At 37.6% G+C, this 19,049-nt stretch overlaps 2 protein-coding genes across 9 annotated transcripts in view; both read left to right on the top strand.

Annotated features, from left to right (window-relative positions):
* The window catches only part of LOC120627393 (E3 ubiquitin-protein ligase Ufd4), a 45,126-nt gene extending 30,193 nt beyond the window's left edge, over nucleotides 1-14,933 (top strand). For 3 of the 8 annotated variants that reach the window (XM_039895388.1, XM_039895393.1, XM_039895392.1), the window contains 17 exons: nucleotides 1,005-1,109; nucleotides 2,035-2,144; nucleotides 2,511-2,646; nucleotides 3,310-3,435; nucleotides 3,568-3,772; nucleotides 4,085-4,343; nucleotides 4,595-4,674; nucleotides 5,250-5,451; nucleotides 5,903-6,043; nucleotides 6,129-6,252; nucleotides 6,798-6,996; nucleotides 8,095-8,219; nucleotides 8,670-8,785; nucleotides 9,143-9,356; nucleotides 9,954-10,195; nucleotides 11,130-11,274; nucleotides 12,370-14,933. In XM_039895388.1, coding sequence (XP_039751322.1) covers nucleotides 1,005-1,109; nucleotides 2,035-2,144; nucleotides 2,511-2,646; nucleotides 3,310-3,435; nucleotides 3,568-3,772; nucleotides 4,085-4,343; nucleotides 4,595-4,674; nucleotides 5,250-5,451; nucleotides 5,903-6,043; nucleotides 6,129-6,252; nucleotides 6,798-6,996; nucleotides 8,095-8,219; nucleotides 8,670-8,785; nucleotides 9,143-9,356; nucleotides 9,954-10,195; nucleotides 11,130-11,274; nucleotides 12,370-12,507 — 2,667 coding nt within the window. In that variant the 3' untranslated portion in view covers nucleotides 12,508-14,933. The remainder of the gene's footprint in view (nucleotides 1-1,004; nucleotides 1,110-2,034; nucleotides 2,145-2,510; nucleotides 2,647-3,309; nucleotides 3,436-3,567; nucleotides 3,773-4,084; nucleotides 4,344-4,594; nucleotides 4,675-5,249; nucleotides 5,452-5,902; nucleotides 6,044-6,128; nucleotides 6,253-6,797; nucleotides 6,997-8,094; nucleotides 8,220-8,669; nucleotides 8,786-9,142; nucleotides 9,357-9,953; nucleotides 10,196-11,129; nucleotides 11,275-12,369) is intronic. The other 5 variants (XM_039895391.1, XM_039895395.1, XM_039895394.1 and 2 more) reach the window with 2 other exon arrangements.
* A 2,275-nt stretch (nucleotides 14,934-17,208) lies between these two features.
* On the top strand, nucleotides 17,209-17,949 carry LOC120627648 (histidine-rich glycoprotein-like). The gene has a single exon (XM_039895662.1). It carries the CDS (start codon nucleotides 17,209-17,211, stop codon nucleotides 17,947-17,949), a length of 741 nt encoding a protein of 246 aa, XP_039751596.1.
* Nucleotides 17,950-19,049: the final 1,100 nt, after the last annotated feature.

Below are 19,049 nucleotides of genomic sequence, written 5' to 3' on the forward strand. Positions count from 1 at the left end.
GATTGATCTTTTGATACGCTTACAATAGTAAACCTTTGTCTTTATAATCAAGTGACATGTTCCTACATCGAGGAACCCAGAAAAGCACGCGACCAAATTTCAAATTGCTGCGTCCCGCGCGGTGTTCCACCTCAGTTTGAACAGAGCTTAAGCCTTAACAGCGGGTCTGCTGCGCTAATAAAAACTCTTTTATATCTGATACAAGCTACCTTTAAATATTTGGTTATTTAAAGGTCATATAATATGAAATCAAAAATAAATATAATATATCATATTATATAAATATTATTTATATGAAATCAACCGCTACTTGCCTAGATGGTGTGCAGTTACATCCCCAGGATATACACGGATTGCAAATCAAAAAGCTTGTGTCTTCAATGGCATAATAAATGTACATTAAGAGATTAAGAGAAACTAAACTAAACCCAAAATACCAAACCTACTTTAGTTCGACCGGTTGGGTTTCGGTGAGTTGTTAACTGAACTCATTTTAAATCTCCCTGTGCCATTTGTATAGTAAAACTCTAAATTTTACTCGTCTGGTTTAAAGCATGTGTGTTGCACGTCTTTTGCAACCAGCTATTTGAGTAATGTGTGTTATAACTTTCAAATTGTCGCTCCTGTTCTCACACGAGGCTTCTGTATCCTGAAGTAGGCCATTATAAGGCTGATGATGATGTAACCTAGGTTTAGCATAACTAGCAAGAGAACAAGTCGTGTCGTCTTTATATACCACGAGATCTACTGGGCGTTTTTCAGTCGTTAAATAACTTAACGTAATAACGACTCACTTGTCAAATATTTATAACCGATATGTTAAGGCCACATTCGATAAATGACCTTGGGCTCTCCCATTTTTACTCGATTAATAATGTTAAGTTTATTGTTGTAGCCAATCCTGTATATTTGTTGTTTGCTATTTCAAGCTGGAAATTTTATTTTATCTTTTTTTTTTTTTTTGTGAAAACAAAGCAAATATTGACATGAAAATATATTTCCAGTGTGAAGAAAACGAGAACGGCGAAGGTCAGTTTAGCGAGCACAAAAAGGACGCCCAAGCGACTGGTGGCGCTATGAGTGCTAGCGAACCGGATCTCACACAACAGGTAACCAATTGTTTAGAAATTATTATGTGAATATATGCAACAACGTTTTTTGTACGTGTGTGTAAAAGAAAAAGTTTTACATAATATAGGGGTTATGTATAACCTGCGCTGTTAAAGATTATATATATTAAAGGCGGTCAACTTAGCACGCACGTGGGATGGGCGTTTGAATGAATAAGCAAGATTTCAGCTGCCTTATAGAAATCTATTTTTAATGACCTCAATAGCAATTGTGGACCGGCGGCCTCGTTGCAAATATGTAACGCTGGCGGAATCTTAAGATTCGCATAATAATTGAAGATTGTTGGAATTTTTGGCAGCCAGCTTACAACATGACGTCGTGTTGTAAGCTGGCTGCCACGAACCTCGGGGAAAAGTAATTAGTAAGCCCGACGGTCTCTTTTCAAGGATGTAAATTCGACGGCTTGAATCGCACAATAATCAAAGGTCAGCAACCTTTTTGAAAAGCGTAGCCGTATGCACTAGCTAATTAGTGTGCTGAGTTGTATCCTCCCCCCCCAGCTCTATTTTAGTTTTTTATAACTTGTTTCTCGGTGCTGATTCATTTACCAAGACAATTATTTATTCTCCAAGACTGACTGAGGTCGGTTAATCTAACCGAACTCAGTCAGTCTTGGAGTACATCACAGGGCATTCCAAAGCCATAAAACGTCTATCTATTCAAAGTTTATGCTAAATAATGCGCATCAAAGAATGGTTAATACTATTACCGATGAAACCATACCGCTTCAACTATATACTTGTAATATTGTGAAATGAATACAATAGTCACGCTTCCATTGTAGACATATATCTAAACACAATAAACAGGTCTAAAAGTAGTGCTGTCATTCTTTCTAATAGACATTTTACCATTTAGACATTTTACATTACTTACTTTAATGAGAAATATTAAATTATTCAGGGCGCGGCACGTCTGCTGGAATCTCTGGGAGTTGCAGTGCGCGGAAGCAGCGTTGGCCGCGGTCGCGGCGCAGTCGCTCGTTCTAACCACTCCACTGGACTGTTCCCCAGGTATTAAACTAATTAGCAACTGCCTCTCTTAACTCTGCAACTTCCTGACAGTTGCGAACCATTGACGATCTCTTATCCATAGGAAATTTGCAATTGGCAATCAATTTATACGTTTTGTGTGAGTACGTAATAGTAAAAAACATCTTGATATACTTACAAACGCAAATGTCGTACCAGTAATTTTGACATTTTGATTTGAGACTAGCTATTTTCCGCGGCTTCGTCTACGTTTTTTATAAGTCCCGCGGGAACCGTACATTTTCCCGGGATAAAAAGGAAACTTTCGCATTTATTTTATTAAGTAGGATATAATAATATTTTAGTTTCCGGTCATGATTAAATATGTTAATTCTGAACATTTTTCAGCCTGGTTCGACTTGCGTTGTCCAGTAACTTCCCAGGCGGACTGTTGTCAGCAGCACAGAGCTATCCCTCGTTAGCACCGAATGCTCAAAACGCACTCACTCTATCTTTAACATCCACTTCCAGTGAGAGCGAACAGGTACGTACGGCACATCGGCACGATACAGTAGATCTAAGAAGCTAATATAACCAAAGATTCCATAATGGCTTTTGTCTAATGGGCGCACATATGCGGGTCGCCCTTAGCTTTTTAGAATTAATAAACAGTTTTGATTTCAATTTATTAAAATTCGTGGCATCTAATAACCCTGTGCCAGTTAATAAATAACTTTAAATAATTGTATTAATGCGGAAGATTTGGCTGGATACCCTAAATGTTACCTATCTATTTTTTTTTAATGATCTGTGTTGTACTATTTATTTGCGTGGCTCTGGGATTACACTTGTAATTTTTATTTTCTGATTGATTTTTGACAAATATGTTACAAAAATATTTGGACTTTGAGACATCTTTATCACACAACATATTGAAAAATACTGCCTCTGACATGAATAAAATTGTTCCATTCGAACAACTACACGTATTGACCAAAGCATTGGTATACCATAGGTAACCAGCAAAGATACGTAATTGTATTCCTACCTTAGTAAATTGATTCAACTTTTAATTAATTAAATACGTAATTTGTCATTATAACACTCGTGATATCCTATTTTGATCGGCAAGCCTCGGGCTTCGTTTCAAAATAAGCACTCGTGTTAAGATTACCCACATTACGTAACAGCTATAATAACTATTTAGGTATCGTTAGAAGACTTCCTTGAGTCATGCCGAGCGCCAGCGCTACTTACGGAATTAGAGGATGACGATGATGGCGATGACGCTATGGATAGTGATAAGGAAAATGAAACTACATATCAGGAAGTAGTAAGTTATCTATTGTACAATATATTTTAAAGCTTCTGTTTAAACATTTTCCGAAATACCCTTGATTTTCATGCAAAAACTTGCTTAATTAACGAAGGTATGATGAGAAAATTATTTTTTTCTTAATGCTAGGTTTCCCGCAATTTACTATCGCTCATGGAAGAAGAGGCGTTAGAAGCGGTGAGAGGCGCGGGCGGTGCAGTCGGCGTAGTTGGAGCAAACGGCACTCGCTCACGAAAGCCCTGGGACGATGATTTTGTGCTGAAAAGGCAGTTCTCCGCGCTTATACCAGCATTCGACCCTCGTCCTGGACGGGCAAATCTCAACCAGACTGTTGGTAAGAGAAATTGAAAGAGTGGTTATGCCAGTCACTTGAGAGCACATCAGGTACGCTCATAATAGCTAGAAGAAGTCGCTGTGGTCGGATACGGCCAGGGATATATATAACATAAGTACAACTGTAGTGATACAACCAAAATACATCATTCAAGGTCAAGCAGAAAGAATAATACTGAAGAGTTTGTTGCGAAATACCTAGTTGCTTTTCGCATTTAATAGTCTGATTCTCGAATTTCATACACTAAATCTGATTTAAATAATGTTTTCACCACCGTATGTCATTATTTAATAAAACCATTTGCTTTAACAGACCTCGATATACCCCTCAATGAAGATTCTGACGTCGAGGAAACAGTTGAGGAATCTACGAGTGTTGATGTAAAGACACCTGAAACCAATGGCAACATTCCTCTAACGACAACTAGCAAGCTGCCTTCCCTAAGATTGGTTCTGAGCTCCGGAGAAGTTTCATTGCCCCTCGAGCGACCTTCGTGGACCATTTACAGAGCAGTTCTAGCACTTAATTCGCGCCTTCCTTCTCACGATACGCATAGAGATACGACTTACACGTGAGTACTATCTAATTATTTTAAAGTTTGACTGATACATTATTACCTTCATGATACAATTTAGTGTCCATTAGGAACAAAAATAAAATAGTCCATCAGGTGTAGAAATTTCAAGAAATATTTTATTAATGGCAAGGCGCTTTAAAAATAATATAAGTTTTGGGTATATTATTCCAAAAACATATATTCATTTTAAAATAATCTAATTTCAGGAAGCAGTAGCATTGTAGCTTTTTTAATTTTGTTTGCAGGCTTACATATAAGGAAATTGAGGGTGTAGAAGCATTTGCATCATCCAGCGATAGTGAGGATGACGAGCCTGGTGACCCCGGTAAGTTTTTATTTAACTGTGTAATGTAATAAAATGTAACTGTATCTGTATGTAAAAGATTCGGGACTACAAGTGTCTCCCAACTGACTGACAATATGACAATATGAGGACTGCCAAGCGGACACGGAAACAAGAGCTTGAAAATCTAAAATATTATAAAGCAGTTTAGATTCATTTGGATTAAGATGTCGTTTTAGATTATTTACCTGGTTAAATTAAGAACCACTTCTAGTTCAGTCTCGCTCAGTGAAGAGAAATTAACCGGTCTATAGACCTAAAACTTAGTTCGTTTTCTAACTTTCCGCGCCCACTGCAATTTGCATTAGAGTGAAATTAGCGACAAATGTTTATTCGATGGCATTTCGTGATTAATGGACGACACCTAATCGAAGTTCATCCTAGCACGTTTGCCCCTTTACTTCTTTATTAATACAGTCTGCTTTCTTAAATTTACTTACATTAGAAGTGTAGTCACAATATAGACGTGTTTCTGGTTTCTGGGAGGTAATATCTTATTTAGCGGCTGTGAATTTCTTATTTCTGGAGATTTTGTACAACTGTTACTCTCGTTACAGCAGAACGTGGAGTGGCTGGTGCAGACGGTGCAGATACGGCCGAGGGCTCAATGGTAACGTGTTGCGTTCGAGCGCTAAGACGGTTACGTGCCCTATTACCCGGCCTGCCTGCGCAAGCCTTCCTCTCTACCAAGCTCACGAACAAGTTGCACCACCAGCTTCAAGACCCGCTCTCATTAGCAGCTGCTGCCACTCCGCATTGGTAAAACATTATCATTTATTTTGGTTAAGATCTTGACCGACCATGGCATGACCGAATTCTTTTATATTTTTTATCATAATGCTTCTACCTACACTTTGAGGAAATATCAAATAAATACATTTTTACTTCAAATTTTTGTTAGAGGTAACTTTGATCTTTTTTTTGAATCGAGAAATTTATACTTAATCGTGCCAATCAGAAAGAAATATAGTTAAGAATAACAATATTTATCTGTTACGCTGCGAAGAATTTATTTATTTAAGCTCATTCAATCTCATTTAGTACCTAAAAAATTATGTTGGCATAGTTCGAATGTCGCTATAAAAAATATATATTATGGTCTGTTACTACTGTAGCGTCTGTCTCATATTGCTCCTTGGTACGGAACCAACTCATACTTCTTTAAAGATTAATAGTCGACTTTAAATTGATATAGGGTTACTTGTTAAAGGTGCCAACAACTGAACGATTGGTGTCCATTCTTGTTCCCCCTCGAGACGAGACAAATGTTCTTCGCGTGTACTGCTTTCGGAACCTCGCGGACTATTGTATGGCTGCAAGCACAACGGGATCGAGCTTTAGAGAGGCAGAGGTTTGTTCATTTTTGGTAAATGTTTAAGAATTGATATTTGATTATAGTACTGATGTTTTTATTTCAATGACTTTTTTTATTATAGAACAGGCAACACTGTGTCACCAAGGCGTGCCGAGTTAGAAGCTTCAGAGTTTCGAATGGGACGTTTAAGGCATGAAAGAGTTCGGATACCCAGACATCCTAACTTGCTGCGCTCTGCTTTGCAGGTGAGCAAGTCTATGAAAACTTCACCGTATTTTTTATAATTACCTTTACCTCATTTTTAAACATCTTTTTGTATCCTCAATAATATAAAACGGAAAGTGCGTCTGTTGGTTATTTTATTTGTTATCTATGCTCGGCCCAACTAGTGCATCAGTGCGTACTTTTATTCTCGTCGAATCCTTCCTTCGGAATGTATTAATCTGATCTTAACAAAATTTTGCATGAAAACACGTTGAACATATCCTGATGATATTTTTTCATCCCGGGAAAGCGAACGGTTTCAGATAGTTTTTTTAAATCCAAACAACCGCGTTTGATCTGTTGAAACAGTTAGTACTTAATATGATGCTAATAGTAGCAGTATTTTTTTTATAATTCTCAATTTATGATATATGTACACAGTCTTTAGTTCAAGTTCTGGATATTATTATTGTTAAGAATAAATTCTTCTGCTTGCGGCTCAGATTTGCTTGGTCTCTGATGTCGCGTCGATCAGTTGCCATTTGTTGTGATAACTAAATTTCATATATACCTAATAATCGCTCAGGTGATGCAAGTGCACGCGGGCCGCAAATCTGTGCTGGAGGTGGAGTTTGCGGGTGAAGAGGGCACAGGTTTGGGCCCTACGCTCGAGTTCTACGCTCTCGTAGCTGCTGAGTTGCAGCGGACTGATCTCTCTATGTGGCTTTGTGATGGACCTGCGCCTGACCTTGACCTCGCCCCCCTACCTCTTACGTTGCCTGATGGTAAGCTTTTTTTATCTGTTACAAATTCTCCTAGCTCTAACTAGGAAGTAGTGTAAGCAGGATTTGACATATTTATATCTTCGGGCAACTAGTGGATTATACAACGTGTAACAGAATTATGAAATAATATTAAAGGATGCCTAAGTATATCTCATAAGGAAACACCCTGTAAAAATATTGCATCAAAATAAGCATATTTATTTTTCCATACAAACGAATTTAAAACATTCTAAGTGTTTACTTATGACAATCCTATTGAAGATACAAGAACGACACGAGCATAGTACCTGCACTACGTGACGTGTACCTAATAAAGTGACAGGAGTAACATGTTTTTAATTTTGCATGTGATGTATCTGATTTCTTTCAGTAAAAACTATGGCAGTTTTTTTACGCAAAAACTATTACGGTTTTTGATTTTACAGAACCTGTGAAGTATTATTTCAGTTTTCATTTACACATTGTATATGTGGCCATGCAATGGTAACCTAGCCATCTTGTTGTGCTTAAAAGCATGTTGGCATTCACAAAATGCACATGATGCGTTGTCTTATGTCTTGGTTAAAGGATATTAGACATGCTGTTTGTCACTTACAAACAATCTATGGTAACATATTTTCGTTACCTTTGTAGCCAAGTTTAATGGAAACTTCCAATAAAAGTGACAGAATATCTTATGTTTTGTAAAAAAAAATCCATATAAAGTTATGTTAACTTAAGTATTAAATTATATTAAATTGTACACGCACACACAACTAAGCTTACACACATTAAGTTACCATTTTATTTAATGCAGAAAAAAAAATTTTTTCATGTTCTTGTGTAATACACAGCTCCGATGTACAGTGGCGTGCATAGAGGGTATGCACAGAGTATGCAGGTGATATAAAATGAAGAAAATCTTCAGTAGGAGTCATAAATAAACCTAAGCATAGGCATTGTAAGAGTTATAAAAGCCTACCCTCAAGTATTTATAAAACATACTGGAGATTTTCTTCATTTTATATAATCCGCATACCCTGTGCATACCCTCTATGCACGCCACTGCCGATGTAAGCTGTTTACATTTGGTTTTTAACGAATTTTATTTTTGTTTAGAAAAACCGGCGGGCTACTATGTCAGCCGTGCAGGAGGTTTATTCCCAGCGCCTCTACCACAAGACTCACCTATCTGTGATAAAGTTTGCAAATATTTCTGGTTCTTAGGAGTATTTTTAGCTAAGGTAAAATATATTTTTACGTATTCTTATTTTAAAGAAAATTTTATTTACTTTTTTAATATAATGCCTAAATAGTTACTTATCTTACAACCTGAGCATAAATTTGTTATAAGCTGAGCATAGGCATGTGTACTCATGAATTATACACAACCCAAGACACATAGCATGTTCCATGAATATTTTCTAAAAACATTTGTGTGTAAAAGCACTCAAAAAACGCAGTCTTTTTGGACAGACTGTGCGGAAAATATATGTATTGTAATCGGCGGTAGTAGCTTTAATACTGATGAAAATGAGGCACAATATTTTACATATTCTTTGATCATGTCAATTCATGTACATCTACTGATGTACGTAGGCCTTTTATTTCCAAGGCTATTATTCGATTTATATATATTTATTTATATATGTATATATTTAATTCAGAACTAAGGTGATATTTTATTGATACAGGTTCTACAAGACGGACGCCTAGTCGACCTACCTCTTTCTGATCCGTTCTTGCGAATAATGTGCGGTGATGAATTGACAAACAATAACTTACAAGAAATTGATCCCATACGACATAGGTGAGATGTTCTTCACTTCTTTTTTATTCTATTTGTTAAAATAAAAAGTGAGTCATGTGTGTAATGCGAAAGAAAACGGTTCGGTCTTAGGCAAACAAATATTGTTATATAAGATCTGAGGAAAATATGAATAACACCTGCCGGGATGTGATTATGCAGAACACTGCATCACTCCACCTAACGAGGTGGATTGATGCAGGATTCCTAGAACATTCGCTATTCACCCTTAATGTGGACAAGTACTCATGTTATGTCGGGAGAAAAGAAAGCTGGACGGTTATTTGCGGAGCGTAAAAGAATCGGAGAGTCAAAGCGATTCGAGTTTAAGTTTTGAACTCCATGTCGTTTGGTTATTAGGTTCCTAGAAAGTGTACTTAAGGCGGCTGATCAGTACGATGAGCTGATGCGAGATGCATTGCTATCGGCGGAGGAGCGCGATAAACAAATAGCTGAAATACAAGTGGATGGCGCTAGTTTCGATCAGCTCTCGCTCACCATGACGCACGTGGCTTCCAACACTTCGCCCGAGCTCGCCGTGCATCCACTCTGCGACGGTGGGGAGCATATTGAGGTATGTGCCATGGTAATATATCAAAAGTTAAGGCTGGTTGGTAGAATGGGGCCGATGGGGTATAAGAGTCATAATACTGAACAATATTGTCCAAAAACTTGTTTTGCGGAAGCATCATAGAAATACGTATATATAGTTTCATAAGAAATTACGCGTTGAAAACCATAATGTAAAACCAAACATAACCAACTGTTCTGTTTTATAAAAGGATTGTTGTTAAGGTGGTACTACGCCAATTGGATATTCATGATACCGAACTCAACGACTTGTTTCGTCGTCAATACAATCACGGACACGGATTAATATGGATTCAGAAAAAAAAAATAAGTTTCTGTTAAATACCTGTAAAGTGTAAATTTCATTAAGATTAGTTACACTGGCAACACACTGGCACGCACTGTTTGAGACTTTGGTCTTCATCATCACTGTCAAAAACAACTGATATTTAATCGCTTAAAACGCATATAACTCAAAAAAGTTACGTGCGTAAGTAAGCGTGCACTAGCACGCTTCTGTAACTTTTTTTGACGAGTACCTCCTGAAAGTGAAGCCGAAGTCCTAACCTCCAAATCTATATCACACGCCTGTAATTTTCAGGTGAACCCGTCGAACGCGCGCCTGTACGCGGAAAGCGGCGCGCGATGGATGGTACGTGGCGGAGTGGCTCGGCAGACTAGTGCGTTCCGGCGCGGCTTCGGCACCGTGTTCCCCGCGCGGCGACTGCGCGCTTTCTCGCCCGCAGAGTTGCGTCTTCTCCTATGTGGCGAACGGGGCCCTGCATGGACGCGCGACCACCTGCTCTCCTACACCGAACCCAAGCTCGGCTATACGCGCGATAGGTAAACTTTTTATTGCATTTAATGAGACTGCACGTTAGCTCTTGACTGCAATCTCACCAATAGTAATTAATGATGCAGTCCAAGATGGTAGCGCTGGCTCAAAGGGAATAGCTACTTACAATATAGGGTTAAATAAAAAATTCCAGAAAGCACTCCGCCTTGTAGTTCCTATTATTAAAACAAGCCACTTTTGTTTTGTGACTTTTCAAAATTCAGTAATAATAAATATGTTATTTCTGTATAGTGTCATTACACTGTGAAAGCTAATACATATGATCGGGTCAGTGACCGCAAAGAGACGTTGTTGGCGCGTTATTGCACATGTTACATTACAGAGTAGTAACAAGTAACGTTTTATGTAATATATTTAATATTTCACAACAATCGAGTTCGAGAAAAGTCGTAGAGCAAAAGTTGTTTGTTTCAATGTAAATACCTACAGGCCGAGAGCTCTGGTATTTTTTATGCAACCCTGTATGAAAAGTGTTTGTCGACATGATGGCGCAGCGGTAAGAGCTATGATCCCGGGTCTGATTCCCGGCCGGGCATTTCAGAAATTTAAATTTCAGTACTTTTCAATCTTGTCTGGTGGGTTTCTGCAATGGATAGTTAAGACCCTACCGACATATACGTGCTGCTAAGCGATTTAGCGTTCCGGTACGATGTCGCATAGAAACCATTTGTGTATGGGTAAAAATAACTATCATACTCCTAAAAGGTTATCCCGTTATCGTCCAAGACTGGCATCATAATTTACCGGAATGTGAGATTGCCGTCAAGGGTATATGTTTATCTTTTATTCAACTTGTAGTTGAATAAAAGATAAACATATACCATTATTATGTAAATAGCTTAATAAGTATGTAATTTTAATAAGTACTGTTACAATACGACTATGTATATCCTATTACTTATCGCGAAATGTTCCACCCAGCCCCGGCTTCCTACGGCTCGTGGATGTGTTGGTGGAGATGTCGTGGCGCGAGCGCAAGGCCTTCCTGCAGTTCGCCACGGGTTGCAGTAGTCTACCCCCCGGCGGTCTGGCAAACCTGCACCCCAGACTCACCGTGGTCAGAAAGGTAACGAAACACAATCGATTAAAGTATTGACCTCTTTTAATAACAATCTACTGGCTGTTTCTATATCAATGACACCTTACATTTTGTCCCCATTTGAAGCGCTAAATGTGACATACGAGTGTCTTTGGAACTAATGAGTGCTCTTAGTTATTCAAATATTACTCGTCGGCCGACTGGCGCAGTGGGCAGCGACCCTGCTTTCTAAATCCAAGGCCGTGGGTTCGATTCCCACTAATGGAAAATGTTTGTGTGATGAGCATGAATGTTTTTCAGTGTCTGGGTGTTTATATGTGTATTCTAGGTATTTATGTATATTATTCATAAAAATATTCATCAGTCATCTTAGTACCCATAACACAAGCTAACGCTTACTTTGGGGCTAGATGGTGATGTGTGTATTGTCGTAGTATATTTATTTTTATTTATATATTAGTTCGTTACACACTCTTATTACAGTGTCACACTTACAGCACCAAAATGGTGTGAATCGTTCTGATCAACTGTCGACAAGAACATAGTGACAACAGACTGGTAATAGTAGAGATCGGTGATATGGTTCTTCGAACAAATATCTTACACCTAATTCGACCCACAACAAATCAGCGCCATCTCTTAGAATACTCATGAGCTTCTACGGACCTAAAATAAACTACATCGTATTTTTGACATTTAGTAAACACAGCCTAAACTCGCTTTGAACGGCTATACGAAAATAAAAGGGCATGCAAGGAATCGCCATTTGTATTCAGTAAATTCATACTGCCAACTGATTTTAGTATGACCATTATTAGTTGCATATTTCACCTTAGTACGGAATCATGCGTGTGCAAGCCCAACTCGCACTTAGCCGTTTTTTTAAGATATCTCTCGCATTCCGGCAAAAGAAAATGCGTACATATACTCATTGGCAATAATCATGACAGTAGACTAGTCATTGGTCGGTTGTTAGGACAATCTCTCGTATGGCTTACCCTACAGGCGAATAAAAATGCGTACTTTTGCGCATTGTCATTAATAATGGAAACAGTAAATAGACTAGACGCTATAAATCTTTGGTTTCATAGAGAAATTGCGAAAAATTGTTTATGGTAACAGGTTGACGCGGGCGACGGTTCTTACCCTTCGGTGAACACATGCGTGCACTACTTGAAGCTGCCGGAATACTCTTGCAAAGAGGTGCTGCGGGAGCGGCTATTGGCCGCCACTAATGAACGGGGCTTCCATCTCAACTAGATACAATTACACGATACTTTAAATAATTTCAATTTATGCACTGTACTGCGAGGTGATTGGCTAAAACAAGCTTAATGTGGATGAATATCTCGGAAATAAATACAGGTCATCCAAGTGTGGCTAAAATTACATGCGAGTTGTTGCATTTTGTTTTATTGTTTAATGTACCTATTATAACTTAAGTTTAACGTTTATTACAGTAAATTTATATTATTTAAGTAATATCAGCACACATTCGCATGTATTTATGTTAATCCTCTGTGCGAGGTTTAACACGACTTATTCTTTTTGACTTATTTTTCCACCCTAATATTAGAAAAGATTATATTCATTTTTCTATAAATATAATCTATACATTATGTATATTGATGCTACATAAATTATAGAACGTTAGCAAATATTGAATGTTGTTAAATGATTTAAGTTGCATATAGTTTGTTTTTACGAAGAGGCGTTTTTTACTAACTTTGTAAAGTTTCGATGTAATAGTTGATTTTTCCAATAATCTCGCATAGTACAGATTGCTAAGCGTGCACAGGCAACTGTTGCTTTATGTGCGATTCGCTTATATAGACTTAATTATGGTTTACATTGTATCGCTTCGTTTGTACGCATTAATATTATATGTGTCGTGATTTCATAAGGTTCTTAGATTAATGGACTGCATAAATAATGTTATAGACTTTTTTGTATAATTAAGTATATTAATAAAGTTTTTTTTTTTCATATGTGTCACAGTGGTGTGCGATAGATAGTTCGTATAGCTTAACACATATTTTCATGTCTGATATATGTTGAATAATCTTATAGTTTGAGATTTTGTGGTCCTAGTGTTAGTTTTCAATTAAAAAACGTAAAACCGGAGTTGTTTTAAATTGTACTAAACTTCATGTAGAAAACATGAAGTTTGGTGATCTTTACGTTTAACATGACAGTTCTACTCGCGAATGTGACTTTTTTAGAGTTACAGTGTCTTATTTATTTACGTCCATTTTCTATATTCAATTTGTCTGTATTCTTTAGATATAGTTGGTAATAAACCTATAACATATATTAAACTAATAACGTCATATTTACTGTCATAAAGTCCAAACCATTTTTAATAAATTACAACGTTGAAGTAACTAATGAGAAGGTTGTTAATCAATGGTTTTCTAAAAGAGCTGTCCAAGGAGTATTATTCTACTTTATGGATTAGGATATAATTGTTTGTCAAAGTGTTGACGTCTCTGGTTAATTTAATGCAGTAAGTTCTTTTGACACCACTGTGTCGTGTCACAACTGTTTGTAAACATTACAGTTTTCTGATGACAGATAACGACACGGAGACAATAGTAATGTCACGAAAAATTATATGCTAGCCTTCTGCTTTACACTATTTTTTATCGTTAAACGAAATCGTAGTCTTATATGAGCTGTCTATCGCCACTGTTTCTTTAAGCAGCTCTTAATTCGATGCTTCGAATAGTTTTATATTATAAAAATATTTCCAACCTAAAATAATAATTGTCCGACGAAATACGTGCATATTTTAGTTTTTAAGTGCTGTGCGTGAAATCACGAATTTGCAATCAGATGCTATACAAATTTATCTTATAATGCTGAGGCGTGACATTTTCCTACTTTTACATGTAGTCCAAATGAATGGGCATGTGATCTGAGGAGAATTATTTAAAACTTTTGGCATGTTATATTTATTTAATATATCAAAATATAATGAGTATAGGGGTTGTTTACACACATGATAATTTGATAATAATTAATCTATCCAAATATTCGTCATATAACTAATACCACTATCTATTACCAATTTAGGACTGAATTTGGTATTTGGCAGGACACGACAAATTGGGAGTGTCCGCGACAGGTACATTGCAAGCTTGTATTTGTGATTTCTACACAATATAATGCTTAGTATTCTAGCATCGTGAGTGGTATTCGCTATCGTTATTTTTACAATAAATTATATAAAAGACTACTACCAACTAAATTCGTAACAACCTTCACGTAGTCATGAATAAGAACCTCTGAGGGTAATGACCATTCTGAGATACTTTGACGAACATACGAATTTGCGGAATTCCTGTGATGAGCTCACAGGAAGTCGTTTATATACAGGGTTAGTTTGCGACCATCTACAATTAATATTCATCGGTGGTTAATCAGTAAATAAATAATTGACTGGTTAGCTTTTTAAGGTAAATTTCTAAAAATACGTAATGCGTGCACCCGAACAGGTACGAGTCCACTAGTCTTCGCGTTTTAATTCATTTTTGGAAGATTCACATGTCACGTTATTTTACTACTTATTGATTTATTAACGATGTTTTTTAAATCTTAATATTAGAATATTGCAAGGGATTTCAAAATTATTTCTTTTTATAATGAATTGTAAGAATAACGATAGTATATTGATAGCCATATATTAATGAAATATTAAAGTTACTAAATGAGATATTTTTTTTTATATTTGGGTCCTTTTATGAGACAGGATGCTATGAAAGATGCAGGCAGGATAGATAGATCGACCGCGCCGAACTATTGGTAACGGGGAGTTTATTTGATGTTCGGTGTGTAAAGCATCTTTTTATATTCTGATAAAAGTTATATCGATATCTTTTATGCCTCACGCTACTGCCAAATGCCACTTTAATTGGTAATTATTTAATTTAAGTGTGTAACACTTGTGTATTGTGTGAAATGTTTAGCGTATGTTCCTTTAGTTAAATAATTTCGTCAACTGAAAGTTGATATTGTGATTTATTATATAAAAAAAAAATATATGGATGAATTATATATATTTAATTTGAATTTAATAGGGGTTTAGAAATAGTAAAAAGAATATTGATTGTATGTAGTTTGTAATCCATTATTTTGTTGAAGATTGTATGAATAAAGTAAGGAAAATATACAATGGTTTATTATTTCACCTCTGTGCACTCAAAGCCAAATTGTCTTGGGGTGTAAGTGGGAGGCTAGTAACAGTCAGACTAGGACTACCAAATTGCCAACCTCACCTGCACCCTGCCGTCTAACCGACGAGGCTCTGGCGACCGACAAGTTGCAGTATAACATCGAAAGAACTTAAAATTCGCTAGGCTGAACAAATGGCACAGACCGGTGTCGGGCAGCAGCGACACCGGTGCGATCAGTCTAGCCCTGCTCTGACCAACCCGCCTGTCCTGCGTGCTTAAAAAATTAGCTTTACTTAATTAGAAATACAGGCAGATCTGCGAGGTGAAATTTATAATTTCTTAAATTAGGTATTTTACCACGTGTTAAACCACGGTTAATCTATAAAAATTAAGTATTATCATCATTAATTCATTCTGTGTCCGCCTGTGTTATTCTAGACATACTGTCGTGCTTTAGAACATGGCGACTTCGATCATTTTCTAAAATTGAGTGAGGTGACCTTTTGGAACTGTAGGGGTAGTCTTCAACTCATCATCATCATCATCACCATCCGCTGCCTACTAACGCCCCTCTACTGGGTACTGGCCAGGCACAAGGCTACCTCTCTGATATCTATGTTATAGGAGAGACGGTTCTAGAGACCCACCAAGCTGCTCCGATGTGGGTTGGTGGACTTTGAAAATTATTGTTGTTGTAGTATCGGAACGCTAAATCGTTAGGCGGCCACGTCTTTATTGATAGGGTGGTTACTAGCCACTGCTACAGTGGTCGCCAAATATTTATTTGATCTAAAATTTTAAGTATAAGTTAGTTATAGTAATAAGATAGGGGTTTTAAGGTGATTCCCTGATATTTTTTTCTTCTGCTACATAAAATTCAAAAAAATCGCTGGAACAAATGTGAAAAAAACTTCTCGCAGTAACGCGTAGGTAAGCGAATAAACGATCAAACTTGGATACCTTCAAATGAAAAATCAAAAGGTTAAATAAGTTAAGCAAACTATGCAGGTAGGTCATTTAACTTACCTGTATAGTCAGCTTCGTGTGCCTAAATTCAGATATTTTTCATATTTCCATATAATAATATTCTAAGGTTAATGAAAAATAAATATACCCGAGTGCGAAGAGATGATAGCCCAGTGGTTAGGACTTCGGCTTGACTTTCGGGGTGCCGAGTTCGACTTCCAGCACGCACCTCTTAACTTTTCTAACAGACCATGTTTTAAGTAATTAAAATATCTCTTGCTTTAACGTTGAAGGAAAAATATCGTAAAGAGACCTTCACGCATATCCGAGCCTTCTAGTGGGCTGGTAACGGGTTAATATGATGATGATACCTAAGTAAGTACCTGGTATATTTTGAATAAATAATATCCCCAATATTATCCAATGGAGATATCCCATAATTGATATGCTTAAGAATGACGACGAATCGACAAAGCAGTCTGTGTAATGTACCTACTAGATATTTTTTTGGCTTTACGTTGTCTTTCATATGCCTCCCAAAAAGGCAGAGATTCTCGATTTGCTGGGTCTTTTACTATGACACTTTCATACTTGTCACAATGGTAGGTACAAACCGGAAACAAGCTTTTCACAATGCTACCAAGTTTCTTCAAGAGAGCTGCAGTTTCAGCAACGCAATGCGACACAACCGCAACCTTGGTGTTTAAAATTGTAAGTATTACACAAGTTTTAACTAAAGGAAGTATTTAGTATAAAAAGTTAACCGTCATCGACAAGTCTATCAGTCACTGGTTTCGATTCTAACGATACAGTGACAAGCATGAGGGGTATACTTTTGTGTTGTGCTGTATTGGCGGCGCTGGCGTACGTCAGCTGCCGCGAAGTGTCTAGAGAGAGACGGGAAGCTGACTTAGACACCGCAGCGTCCGATAAGGGTGGCAAATGGGACAAAGGGGGTGGCCACGAGCACCATGAGGATCACCATCATGACCACGGCGAGAAAGGACACAAAGGTTACAAGGGTCACCATCACCACGAGCACGGCAAAAAGGGTCACCACCACCACGAAGGTCACAAAGGACATCATGACGAGCACGGCGGCCACAAGAAGCATCACCACCACGACGATGGCCACCATCACGAACATCATCACGGGGAAAAAGGTCATAAAGGACACGGCCACCACGAGGAAGGTCACTACCATAAGGGACATTCCACGAAGGGACATCACGGAGTGCACAAACACGATGAATTTAAGAAGGAGAAACATTTCCACGATCATCATCACGATGGCGGCCACCACGAACATCACGGAGGGCATCACGAAGAGCACGGACACAAGAAGGGCGGTGGCCATCACAAGGGTCACAAGCACGGTGGCCACCACCACCACGAACACGGCAAGAAAGGCCACCACGAAAAGGGAGGCCACCACCACGATCACAAGGATCACCACGATGAGGGAGGCCATCATGAGCATCATCATCATCACCATGATCATGGGAAGAAGGGCGGTCACGAGGATCACAAGCACTGGGGCTACAAGAAGGGACACAAATAAGCGCCTAACCAAACCAATGACTGCGTTTTTTAAAATAACCATTATGCCATTAACTAGGATTTCTTTAATTTAAGATTTGTTAAGTTTTTTTTCATCGTAATTTAATAATGACTGTGATGTTTTGTTAATAAATTTTTTTAACTTTAATCTTTGTTTACAATAATTTAGGTTATTTAATTTCATTGTAACTCGCGACTGCATAGTTAGGAGTAGAACCATTACAGGTTTGTTTAGTTCAAACCAAAACAATTTCACAGTACGTTTGCTTTCGACAACAATGTTACATAAAATTGTTGGCCGTGGTTCACAGCGGCATTTCCCGACGAGATCACGAGCTCAAATAATATTGGGAAAGTAGATCGGTGCCCTAGATTGCCCTATCTAGTCGCTGACAACAAATTAACCTTGTAGGCAATCAACCGTTTTGTATAGAAATTACTTGCATCGAAATTGAATTCATATAATTTCTCAATACTACAGTCTACTACAATAAGTTAAGTCAGTGGGCTGGGAGAAGCCGAGATAAATCTCATCCAGTCCTTACGGTTAAGACGCTAATGTGCGATAGCTATCCAATATTGAAGTTAAACGATGAATGGGTAGGAACCAGTATTCTATATCAATTTCACTGCAATTTTGAGCTTTATAAATTTAATGAGACTTTACTATGATTGATGATAATGACATTATTTTTGGCTCGCCTCTATAAACTTTAAGTTTATAGGAGCGGGCCGAAAATAATGTAGTCGTTAACCATACTTTATCTCTCTTGACGCTCTCATCCAATTAGTATCACTGTAAACATCAAATGTCACCGGAAAGGCGTTAATTGTAAAGCATAGCTCTTGCCGTGACACTCAACCACGCCATTAAAGAATGGATGTCAAGGAACAAAGAGTCAAAACAAAAAATACGAGACTTTTTAACTTTGAGCAGCACTTATGTTGATACTTTGCGAATAGAACGTTATGTAGGTACTGGTTACATGACAAAGTACCCTTAAGTTACATAACATATATTACTAAGCGTTATGGGTTTAGATTCTTATATTTTCTCTACAATACGCGAAACCAGCGTGCTATATTGGTTAGGTGTCGGTC

The sequence above is a fragment of the Pararge aegeria genome, chromosome 11 (genome assembly GCF_905163445.1).
Source record: "Pararge aegeria chromosome 11, ilParAegt1.1, whole genome shotgun sequence".
NCBI lineage: Eukaryota > Metazoa > Arthropoda > Insecta > Lepidoptera > Nymphalidae > Pararge > Pararge aegeria.

What these genes read in the sequence shown, in the direction of transcription:
- LOC120627648 (XM_039895662.1), top strand. Translation starts at nt 17,209, where the DNA reads ATGAGGGGTATACTTTTGTGTTGTGCTGTATTGGCGGCGCTGGCGTAC.